At 36.0% G+C, this 12,315-nt stretch overlaps 2 protein-coding genes and 2 non-coding genes across 4 annotated transcripts in view; 3 read left to right on the top strand and 1 right to left on the bottom strand.

The window, feature by feature from the left end:
* The window catches only part of LOC149486155 (SH3 domain-binding protein 5 homolog), a 243,113-nt gene that overhangs the window by 108,686 nt on the left and 122,112 nt on the right, over positions 1-12,315 (top strand). The window lies entirely within an intron of this gene.
* Hml (hemolectin) overlaps positions 1-12,315 on the bottom strand; it is a 59,229-nt gene that overhangs the window by 28,039 nt on the left and 18,875 nt on the right. The window contains exons 24-34 of the mRNA XM_089699526.1: positions 8,918-9,096; positions 7,357-7,537; positions 5,955-6,085; positions 5,203-5,323; positions 4,623-4,769; positions 3,929-4,178; positions 3,334-3,462; positions 2,599-2,816; positions 1,491-1,649; positions 921-1,107; positions 104-316 (exon numbers count right to left, since the gene is read on the bottom strand). Of these exons, the coding sequence (XP_089555652.1) occupies positions 104-316; positions 921-1,107; positions 1,491-1,649; positions 2,599-2,816; positions 3,334-3,462; positions 3,929-4,178; positions 4,623-4,769; positions 5,203-5,323; positions 5,955-6,085; positions 7,357-7,537; positions 8,918-9,096 (1,915 nt within the window). The remainder of the gene's footprint in view (positions 1-103; positions 317-920; positions 1,108-1,490; positions 1,650-2,598; positions 2,817-3,333; positions 3,463-3,928; positions 4,179-4,622; positions 4,770-5,202; positions 5,324-5,954; positions 6,086-7,356; positions 7,538-8,917; positions 9,097-12,315) is intronic.
* Positions 6,793-6,865, top strand: TRNAA-AGC (transfer RNA alanine (anticodon AGC)). The gene has a single exon. It is a non-coding gene; the product is annotated as a tRNA-Ala (tRNA).
* Positions 8,347-8,419, top strand: TRNAA-AGC (transfer RNA alanine (anticodon AGC)). The gene has a single exon. It is a non-coding gene; the product is annotated as a tRNA-Ala (tRNA).

Here is a 12,315-nt window from a genome sequence, read left to right on the forward strand (position 1 = left end):
TTTCACTCGTATCGAGACAGTTTTATTTTTATATTATTTCCAAAATTCTGCGCTAAATATTTCAAAATTCTATTTGAAGCTGTGCTGTCTTAGTTATATTTACCAGTAGTAATCTGTCCACACTCAGGTCTGACAGCGATGACGGCAGCCGGCCAATCACAGACCATGAGCCCAGGGTGGTACATGAGCCCTGGAGGACATGACTTCTCCACGGCATGAACCTGGGACTCCAGCCCCGGCGTGCACTCGTAGAACTTGCTGCAGTCCGTCGGGTGTGGGTTGTTCGGGTGCGACGCGTTCAGGCATTGGAACGGTTCTATGGGATATTAAAATAATAACCACTACATAGTATAAAATAAAGTCGCTTTCTCTGTCCCTATGTCCCTATGTATGCTTAAATCTTTAAAACTACGCAACGGATTTTGATGCGGTTTTTTTTAATAGATAGAGTGATTCAAGAGGAAAGTTTTAGTATATAATTTATTATGTTTTAGACAAAGCGGGCGAAGCCGCGGGCGGAAAGCTAGTAATTATATAAATATAATGTAAATAATTTGAATACATTTATATTTATGAGAATAAATTGATAATAATGCCAATGGTATCGGGGTACGACATATAATGTTCGTTACGCTTAAAACGTTCTGTTTAAATTCATCAAATTTCCAATATAACAACTAAATACAAACATTTTAGACTTTCCTTTTATAAGTACTTTATTAGCTGAAATGTCACCCGACTGAAAATTTCGGATATCATTCGGCATTTACAAATCTGTCTGTCTCTTGCGAGTCAGATTTGTAAAAGGCAATTATTAAAATTGAGTAATTTCTCTTCTATATTTGTTTCTGCTGGAGCCTAATATGTCTTCTAACATAAGATATAATAAAAGAACAAAATATATCTGAAAAAACACTTACCTTCAGCACACTTGCACAGCACCCGTATCTCAAAGTCCGGACACTCGCCAGCCTCATCGCACAAGAGACCATGCTCCAAACTGCACTCGACATTGAGTCCAGTTTCCTTTGCACTCTTGTGGTCCTTCACTGTGCGACACTCGATGTCTGTCATGTCCTCTTTCTTGCAGGTAGGTGTGCCGCTTGCCTGTTTCAGGATTTGGAAGAAGAATTGAATAAAGATAATCATTCAAAATGACAGAAAATAAAATAGGAAGAATTATTAAAGTTGTTATTGAAGATTGTAATAGTGTTTTTGGTTTCATAATTTAACTAATTAAAAATTATAAATATGGGTAGTCATGTCAAACAGTTTATGGGAAGAACAAAAAAGGATTTTGACATCGAAATCATTGAAATTAGGCACATATTTTGTAAATTATAACTTATTTTCTGAGTGAATTGTTAACAACAATTCACTCATCACTCATCACATTCTTATTCTGAGTGAATTGTTAATAAAAATTCACTCAGAATAAGAATGAAGAGGAGATAATTATAAAACTTACGAATACAATAAATAAGACTTACGAATTCATTAGGCTTGGGCAATGGTTCCTTTTCAACAGAGCGCTGATTGGAGTCCTTCTCTGGTCCACCGCGGTTGAACCACTCGCTCCAGCCCGACTTACAGCGGAACGCTTCATCGTGTGGGGTTGTTTCTGGCACTGGGGTGGAACCTGGCGTTGTCTGTGAAGTAAAAGAAGTAATTATGGAGTGTGGAAAGGGACAGTTTGTTTTTGAAATAGAAGCTTGGATGAGTGCATCAATAAAAGGTTTTAAACACTTCTGTAATTCGATTAGCTTTTGCCCGCAGCTTCGCTCACGTTAAGTTACATACATTTCATACAAACTATTACACCCTATTGTATCCCCTTGGGAGTAGAATTGATCAAAATCCTTTTTTAATGGATGCCTATATTCTGACTTTTACCTGCATGCCAAATTTCAGCCCGATCAGCCAGTGGCTTAAGCTGTGCGTTGATAGATCACTATATCAGTCACCTTTATATTTAGACTAGCTTTCCACCCGCGGCTTCGCCCGCGCAGTGAAAGAAAAACCCGCATAGTTCCCGTGGAATTTCCGGGATAAAACCTATCCTACGTCCTTTCTCGGGTATCAAAATATCCCTATACCAAATTTCATGCAAATTGGTTCAGTAGTTAAGGCGTGATTGAGTAACAGACAGACAGACTGAGTTACTTTCGCATTTATAATATTAGTATGGATTTTCTTGTTCAAATGGCAATGGACTCTTACTGTCTTACTACAAAAAACTTTAGACAGGGTTTAACTTTAAACATGGGTTCTCTTTAATCTGGTTTTGTCGTATTTAACATAGACAACAATTAAAGTGACAGATCCCTGGTTTAAAGTAAGACTGTGTTTAAATTGTTTTGTAATAAGGCCATTATATTTTGCTGTAGACAGTGTGTATCACCAAGAACTTTTAGGTATATAAACGCCCTGCTATCAAAAATATAGCCCTTTACTATACACACTTTCCAAAATAACAATAGTTAAATATTACCGAAATCAAACCCTAGGTACATACCTGATACCACGTTGTGTCACTCGCTGTCAGGGTGACCATTTAATTATTATTTTATCTATTCCGAACACATTGGTTAGTCTCACCATCTCCGTGGAGCAGGGCAGGCCGGTACACACTGTGCGCTGCTTGGAGCAGCGGCACGTGTGACACGCGTCCTCCGCCAGCACCTCGCCCTCCAGCACCACGCGCCCGTCCTCCAGCGTCATACACGGGGGCTTGCATTTGTTGCGAGGTACGCACTCTTGGAGCGAACTGTTGGAGTAGACCGTGCCTTCTGGACACGTCTTGTTCGGTTTGCAACCTGCAACATGATACGTTTATTTGGGAGGGACCGCTATCGTTAAATATGAACTCCTATCTGCAAGCCGAGACAAATAGCAAATGCACAAACACGCGACAACACGCTGCAAAACACAGCCCAACACACAAACACACGACAACACGCTGCAAATCACAGCCCAACACACAAACACGCGACAACACGCTGCAAAACACAGCCCCACACACTAACACGTGACAAGACGCTGCAAAACGCAGGTCCACATACACTTACGAGACAACTCGCCGCAAAACGACTATACTTACAGTGCTAGAAAGAAAATTAAAAAATTATAATAAAATAACGCAATTTATTTATGACAACGTTATTCTTAAAACGATAGTCTTTAAAGTAAGCTAAAAGTGGTCCTTCGACCTGGATCATTATCCAAAAGAGAAGCATTTGCATTGAAAGTAAAAAGGATAATATTAAAACGAATAAGTGTATTTATAACAAGTTTAAAAAAATGCTAATATTTTTAAATAACCATATAAATTACCTTCAACACACGTCTCTTGTTCACAAACTGCTTTAATGTCCGCATAGTCGAGTATATTATCACAAGTTTCCGGAGGACACGCAGACATACATTCACTGTAGTTGCTGCACTCTTCGTCACATTGCATTGCTGTGAAAATAAATAAAAAAATCGTTATTTGTCCTATAAGATTTATCTGAATAGTAAGGCAATGTACTGTTGTGTGTTGTAGGACATAACACGACACTCTATAGTATAGAGTACTGTAAATATCTGCACTGTAATGTGCGTATTCAATAATGAGCTGCAGTAAAATAGAGAATCTATTTGTTTGGCATAAAAGTGTGAATATTTTAAGTACGTTATTAAAAATTAATTCATCAAAATCCCTGGATTAAACAGAAAGCGACTTTATCTCATAAACACGTAAAAATGTTTTTTCATGTGTTTGATTTAACGAGAGTATTACACATTTATAAATTAAAGACTAATGAATTTTAATGCGATTCATAATCACGCTCACTGCGAAACGTCGGAATAGTAATAGAATTAATTGTCAAATAAAAAGTATTTAATTTCTAAATGTAAAAAAACAATTCCTAAAATAAATACTTACGACACAGATCCTGCGTCCTCCACCGCAAATGCACCCCCCGTAACGTACACGCGTGCGCATACGCAGCGAGTGCCGCGCACGCGCACTCGCAGTCCGCGCCCGCGTCGCACGCGCACGCGTCCGCCGCGCACCGCGTCACGAACGGACTGACCGGTACCTCACTGTGGCAGAGCGTGAACGGGTGCCGCTTGAGGGTACCGCACGTGTGGAACGCCCAGTCTTTGCGGTGTGCGCGTTCAGCGCAGTGGTCCTGGGTACAAGGGGTATGTATACTTTGAAAGTGATTTTGTGTTAGGATAAGAGGAAGATTATAAGGTCACACGTGACTATCTTGTATAAGGATAAGAAGTAGATTATAAGTTTACATTCATGAAATTTCGTGTTAGACGAATTTCAAAATAATGAGTGTGAAAATTTTTCTTAATAAAACTGAATTCTGGAAGAATCAGAGACAGAGATAGCATCCAATTGAAAAAATGTAAAAGTTGCATATTTTACCAATGGACTAGGTACATTTCTATTCATTTTACACAATTTAGAATAATACATAATAAAAATAAACGTCAGTATAGACTTATTTCTTTAGCCAATTGCTATACATCTTAAAAATTAACAGTACATAATCTAAACCCTGATATAAACCATTAAACAGATAGCTTGCATAAAATCATGCTTCATTGAACAACACACTCACAGTCATCTCCTGCGGTTTCGGGCATGTCGGCTTCAGTTTCCACGAGTCAGCGAACAGTAAAGCAGAAGATTCGGCAAGTCCTCCGCCAGATGGCGTCTGGAAGTCGTCGCGGTAGTCGCCGTTGAAGTTACCGCAGAGACCTTTCACCTGCAAGTTTTTTATATGAGTAATTAATTTTTTTATAACATGTAAGTTTAATGCCATAAATAAGAAACATATTGTTGTTATTGTATATCGCCATTTACATTAATTTACTACACATAATTATTTAATATTTTCTGTATCATGGATTGATTAATAAATGAATATTTTTTTGTAAATAATACGGAAAAACATTCCACAACAGTAAATACCAAGTTAAGTACTTACTGCTGAACATGGTTTATTGTCAAAACTTGCATAAATTCGTATTGCAGTACCGTACACCGCAGTAAAGAGTAATACAGTGTTTTACAATAGAGTACACTACAGTGCAGTACACTACAGTATATTACAATACAGTACATCACAGAGCAATACATTACATTGTATTACAATACAATGCAATACAGAACACCACAGTACACTACACAAAACATACCCTATTCCTCCACATAGGGTCCAGTTTCACATAAGCCCTTAACCCACGATCCCACTGCACGCTAAGACCTGCTGTGGGCACGTCAAGGAACGTGTATACGCCCGCTGTACGGAGTTTTATCCTGCAATTATGCATTTTTGCATTTATTTTCGACTTTATTATATATATATTTTTTCAAAACTTGATATGAAATTAACATAATACAGTGTTTGAAACATCGGGTTAAAAATATAATGAACAAATCGTCTAAGGGCCGATTTTTCAATCCCTGGTTAAAACTTACCCGTCCAATAAAGTATTACACGATAATATTAAAATGTCACTTGTAAACTGTCAATAGCGGGCAATATGAATACATTTTGAAATGGTAGTTTTATACGTTATTCGACGAATAAGTTTTAACCAAGGATTGAAAAATTAGCCCTAAATCCATTGGATACTCTTTGATTTCTAAATGTTTAATACTTGCGGAAAATCAATCACAAGAAAGTGCAACTTTCAATAGTTTTTGTAAGTAAAAATTGATTAAACTTATGGAACTCATCGTTCTGTATAATACAATGGCGATTCTCAAAATGTAAATATGTACATTATGAAAGTGAGGGAAATGTTAATAAAACAATTGAGTGTATTAGTTGTTCAATGCATTTGCTTTTAAGATAGACGAATGAACAAATAACGATACATGCTTTCTATAAATATTTAAAGGTAATTTGTATAATATACAATAAACTATAGATAATGGCACACACCTCTTCAAACTGCTTCCATCAGGTAGAGGAGCACCCTTGGCCAGGGTGGCTGTCTCCAAAGAGTTTCCACTGCCAACACTTAGAGTGATTGCTTTGGAGCAAGTAGCCCCTGTTGTACCGCATGGGACATTCTATACAAATAGAGGAATTAATTTATTATTGTATGTAATATTTTCCTATTTATTTTCGAAATTTTTATATAGATACTAGCTGTAGCCACCGTATTTTTATATGGTGTCACCCGCGGACAAACCCGCGAGAAAATCAAGTATTTCTATAGCTCATATTCTGAAGTAGGTAAGTATTAACCTATATATTACTGTAAAGTTTCATCCAAATCCGTCCTTTTCGAGTTAATTTGTTACAATCATACATACAAATATTTCCTCTTTATAATATTAGTAACTATAGATTTATGATTAGATAAACTGGTGCAGGTCGTAAATGAATAAATTTATTTCATAAGCTCCTTATTAAATGTATTACTAGATACTTAATTCAAATTTTTAGATAGTTTAAAAGATTAAATCAAGATAAAGATTTTTAGATGGATTCATGCTTAAAACATTGAATAAACGTGACGACCAATTTTAAAATATTAAATAAAATAATTTTTACTCAATAAACTTTTGCATAACAATAAGTAAAAATTGTACAATGTTAAATGACAATTAAACTAAACTGCATCATTTAAATGTGTATTATTATACATTGAAATAAGGTTTATGTTTGTTTTATAAGTGAAAGTCGTTTACATCACGTACGCGCATACGCAATACGCATACAAAAGTATAAATACTTTTTTTACGTATATTTTTGTTTCATTGCTATTTGTATCGGGGGCGTAGCTCAGATGGTAGAGCGCTCGCTTAGCATGCGAGAGGTACCGGGATCGATACCCGGCGCCTCCAAGGATTTCTTTTTGTTTTTTTTTATTTATTTTAATGTGTTAATAAAACTATATAAATAAATCTGAATATGTACTTCAAATGTATTTTTTTGAATATGAGCTTTTTTGTGGGCTTTTTCAAGACAAAAAAGATTAGGAAAAGTCAAGTGACCAGCGCGCGGCAAATAAAAATGTCACAACGATATTAGTTTATGAGTGTATAGAAGTATGTTTTTTTTGTTTATTAATTTAATTTTAATTATTTGGACATTATAATGTCCCACCAGTGGAGTAAGTACTCTGCTCAATAAATTTATAGTTTTTCAAATTAAAAAATGAGACCAATTATAATTGACGTCCTTCATTTTTGGTTAAAAACATCCTATATAAATATTTATAATATTATTCAGTAGAAACGTAGCTTTCTGGGGGATTAACATGATATCTTATAGCAGTAGTTTCCTATACTAAAAATAAAACTGCCATAAACATCATAATTACATAATATCTCACCTGTATCTCAATACTGAATCCATCCTCCGTGTCCATAGTGCCTTTAGCCAATAAATAACTACAAACACCCTCGAAATCAAACATGGTACCATCAAACGAGACCATGTGCGAGTCTCCCCATGACATGCACACGCCTGAGCACTGTTGCTGAGTGCACGACCATTTGCCGCTCACACATTTGCTACGGGAAAAAAGAAAAAATGATTTTTTTTTTCACTGGAGGGTTGTGCTTAGGCAAAGGAGATACATACTTTATTTTTTGATAAATTTTAGATGAGATGTATTAAAAGGAATAAAATAGAAAAATAACGTTGTTGCATTTTCTGTATGAGTGATTTTTTTATGGTAAATTTTAAACTTGATGTATAAAATACAACATCAAAAAGGGAACGCGTGATAATGAGAATGATTTTTTTAATAAATGTCAGCCAAATGCATGGACAAAGATCATTTGCCAGGGAACAAGAATATAATAAAATATAAAAAATATAATATAAAAAATAATTTACTGATGATAAAACACTGCTAAGTTATTCTGTTTTTATAGATTAATTATTGCTGTTTGCATTTATGGATAACTAGAGGTCCGCCCCGGCTTCACCCGTGGTACATATTTCGCAATAAAAGGTAGCCTATGTCCTTTCTCGGGTATCAAAATATCTCCATACCAAATTTCATGCAAATTGGTTCAGCAGTTTAGGCGTGATTGAGTAACAGACAGACAGACAGAGTTAGAGTTATTAGTATAGATGACAATAAATTCTTCCATCTTTAAATTAGTCGAAAGAATTTGCTTTTCTTGTAGAAATAAAAAAAATATTTGGAATAGATCTTGTATAACTGTTCAACATTAATTGCACGCATTCATTGCCTAACGAGTTGTATTGTTCTCGTCGACGCAAGTGAAAGGTGCTCTAATTAAAATACGCATTGCTTGTATTTTGCATACAATTTTGTTTTGGCACTGTTTCTTTTGAATGCTTTCATATCGGGGGCGTAGCTCAGATGGTAGAGCGCTCGCTTAGCATGCGAGAGGTACCGGGATCGATACCCGGCGCCTCCAATTTTTTTTACAATTATTTATCAAAAAAAAATAAGATTAAAATAACACAGATCCGTTGACATTCAAAAAGTTTTTTTCCATTTTAATTTTTTTACACACGATTTTTTTTATGTTTTTTTGAAGTGAAAACTTCTTTAGCGACGTTGTGTATAAAATCTTAAACTCGCGTCAGGACACGTGGCCTGATCGAAAAAGCGTAAGACGGATGTTTTTTTTTTTTTTTAGCCGACGGATACCATTCCAAAATATCAAACATGCTGAACGTTAATAATCAAGATTTCACTTCTGCCGGCACTCCCGGAGTGCAACCCGTCTTTTTTTTGTCACGCAACACTGGCAACACGCATCTGTCCGAGCTGGTGTGCAGCACGAGTCTCACCAAGTGTTGCACTCCTCCTGCATGGTGTGGCCGTCCGGGTAGCTGGTGCCGCCGTGGTGGCACGGGCACGCCACTGGCAACACGCATCTGTCCGAGCTGGTGTCCAGCACGAGTCTCACCAAGTGTTGCACTCCTCCTGCATGGTGTGGCCGTCCGGGTAGCTGGTGCCGCCGTGGTGGCACGGGCACGCCACTGGCAACACGCATCTGTCCGAGCTGGTGTCCAGCACGAAGCCCGGCTTGCAACGGCATCCTGGACGACATTCTCCGGATATGGTGGTGGGTGGCAGGTGCATGTTCTGTAAGGAATTATAAATCAGTTGGTAAAAATAAAACAGAACTTATAAGGTACTAGCGGTCCGCCCCGGCTTCGCCAGTGGTACCTACATGTTTACGTTTTTTTTTTTCATAAAAACTATCCTATCTCTCAAGTTGGATCGAACTGCACATGGTGTGCGAATTTTATTATAATCGGTTAAGTGGTTTAGGAGTCCATTGAGGACAAACATTGTGACACGAGATTTATATACAGTGTAAACTCTATATAACGACACCGAAGGGACTGTGCATTTTATGGCGTTATCTGGGGGCACGGCAGTGCCCCCGCCAAGTCGAGCAAAAAAAAAGCGGCACGGCCGTACCATCCTTTTCTCGAAGCAATTCGGGCCTTTTTCGACCCCCTATAATTCGGTTGTGGATAAAGCAAGAAACCTGAATCTTCAGTAACTAATCCGGCATTGTATAAACACGGAATATTTAAAATTTCAGTCAATTTGAACCAGTAGTTTAAGAATGACAACTTGTTAAAGTTTCTAAATTTTGTCACTCACTGACTCACCGATCATCAAAAGTCCAAGGCACTTCTAGCAGACTTAGAAGCTTCATATTTGGAATACATATAGAGTTTAGTGTCTTAATCATGGGAAAACTTAAATATTTTGTAATTTCGGTCCAGTTTTCCAAATACACCAACTGCATCAATAACTTTGTAATCCCATATAAATATATGGGATTACAAAGTTATTTATGCAGTTGGTGGTTGGTGGTGGTTATAAATTTAATAGGTGTAGATAGGTACCTACCATATGAGGCAAGGGAGGGGGTATAGGGTGGGTAAGGGTGTGTTTAGCCCATGAAACTGAACAACATTATTACTTGTAAAATGGTCGACGTAATGAAAAACACATGATTGGACATGTCTTGAAGTACGAAAATCTAATAAAACAATATATTATAATTTAAATCTGTTATATATATAAATTGTTGGCGCGACTAGCCTCCTTACAGACAGACTGGCCTCTATTTTACTCTATGACTGACAAGCAAAATATACGCCAAAATGACAGAACAATGAAATGTGAATGCCTTCGAGCGAGCGGCAGCCGCACGCATACGTGCGAGCGCCCTCATGCTGTTCGGATGTGCCTCGAAACCTAACCTATAAGTTTGCGATTTTCATTTATAATTTCGATTGATAAATTACATTTACGACTAAAAGGCTTGCTCATTAGTTTACTGATATTATTTGCTTACGATTGGGATGTTGTTTGGTTAATTTTAAGGAACTTACATAAATACCTTAGTCTTCAAATATAATTACTTAATAGTGTCGGTCGAAATAACGAGACCAAAGTTACGTTTAAGTATTAATTGTATTCTTACATCTTGCATATCTACCAGTACTAGTAGTCGCAATGGATTCGGAAATACTGTATGCTCGGAGCAATTAACAAGCCTGGAGAAGTAACAATTAATTGAACAATAAAGCACTAGTTTGGCCTTTTTGGCTTATGGCAAAATGTCATGCGAAAAAAGAGGATAGATATATGTCAGTTCGACAGTTTGAAATGACATGTTCTCATTTCAATTTGTTTTAGTGACCAGTCTGGTCACTAACGCATGGTGATTTTAATTATTGTTTTTGAAGTGAAAAACGTGTTCTCTAGTTTCTTAAGTTATTTTCTGAAAAGATAATTTACTAAATATTACATGGCTTGTGTTGTTCACGGCTGCAAAAGCCGTAGTACTGGGAAATCGGATGAAGATTGGAATTTGTCTTTTCACAGGTTAGTGTTTTGATCAATTTTTTTGTTAATTGTATTATAAATAATTAAATTTACGTTATTTTCATAATCATCTATGTTTTATCTAACCGTAATCATTGAAATGAAATCATAATCAGCTTAGTTTTTAGAAAAAATGCAAAATATAACTTCCATAGTGTTGTGCAATTATCGATACTTGAGTAGGTACGAAGTACTTCATTGATAATGACTGCTTTAGGTTAGGAGAAAAAAAAAGGTATTTAAGTATGGATTTTATTGTTATTTGCAGGTTTCTGGCTTGAGAAAAATTAAAAGATGTTTGGGTTAAAGCTATAGCACAGGGAAAATTGAAAGCCTTCAAAACATTCTCGGCCTTGTTCAAATCATTTCGAATCAGACGGGAAGAAAAGTAAAGTGCTTTGCAGAGATGCTGATCCACAAGTTTAAGGTGGCATCTATTTTAAATAATAAATATTGTAATTTGTTAATTAAGTATCGAAATAAAATGTTGTTAAAAAAAATTAAATTTTATTTGTTTTATTTGAAGCAATTTATTTTAAACTTTTACCAATTTTTTCCTGTGGGAATGAGTTATTTTCCCGCGGTAAATTGTAGCCTATATGTTATTCTGATGTTTAATCTATAATATGTATAATTGTAAAGTTCCATAAAAACTCATTCAGTAGTTTTTTCGTGAAAGAATATCAAATGTCCATTCTTATATATCTTTGCTTTTATAATATTAGTAGGATACGATTATTGGTTTGTAAAAAGATCAACCAGGTGGAAGTCAGATTCGCGCACGAAGGGTTCCGTATAATTATGCTATAAATGAATCTATGAAAACAGGAAAAAATACGTACCTTTTTACGAAACCATAAAAACAATCTAAACCGAAATACCTAATAATATTTTTTTTATAAATACCACTACCATACAATGCAAGGCAGTCAATACGCATCGTAAATGAATAATTCCAAATTAAACGAATCTTAAAATTTGGAATTACCTATCCTTAATTCAAAATTAAAAGAATCTTAAATTATCTTCAAGCAATTTTATAACTTAATTTTTTTATTTATCGATATTTTAGTATTCGATAAAGTGGCAAGCACTACCTTTTAGAACAAAAAGTGGCTACATGTGGATTTGAATGCCAAGCCGATAACAGTGTGTTGTCTCTTTCTATCGCATTAATTAGGGTATTGAATAAAAGAGAGCCACTATATAAGAAACGTTCAATTAATTGTTACTTCTCCAGGCTTGTTAATTGCTCCGAGACTGTATGTGAATGACCATCCATGCCCACACCGGATTGTCCGTATACCTGGTGATGGTTCGTGTCTATTTCATTCTTTATCATTCTCTATGTATGGGAATACTGAGTCGTCGTATGAGATTAGACTTGATAAGAAAATATCATAAGACCTTTAACAAAATTCGTCAGAAGTAGATGGTATAAAAAGAAAGGCT

This window comes from Colias philodice, chromosome 9, assembly GCF_061535455.1.
Source record: "Colias philodice isolate Cphi_HAF_F1 chromosome 9, ilColPhil1 Martin Lab GWU primary, whole genome shotgun sequence".
Taxonomy (NCBI): Eukaryota; Metazoa; Arthropoda; class Insecta; order Lepidoptera; family Pieridae; genus Colias; species Colias philodice.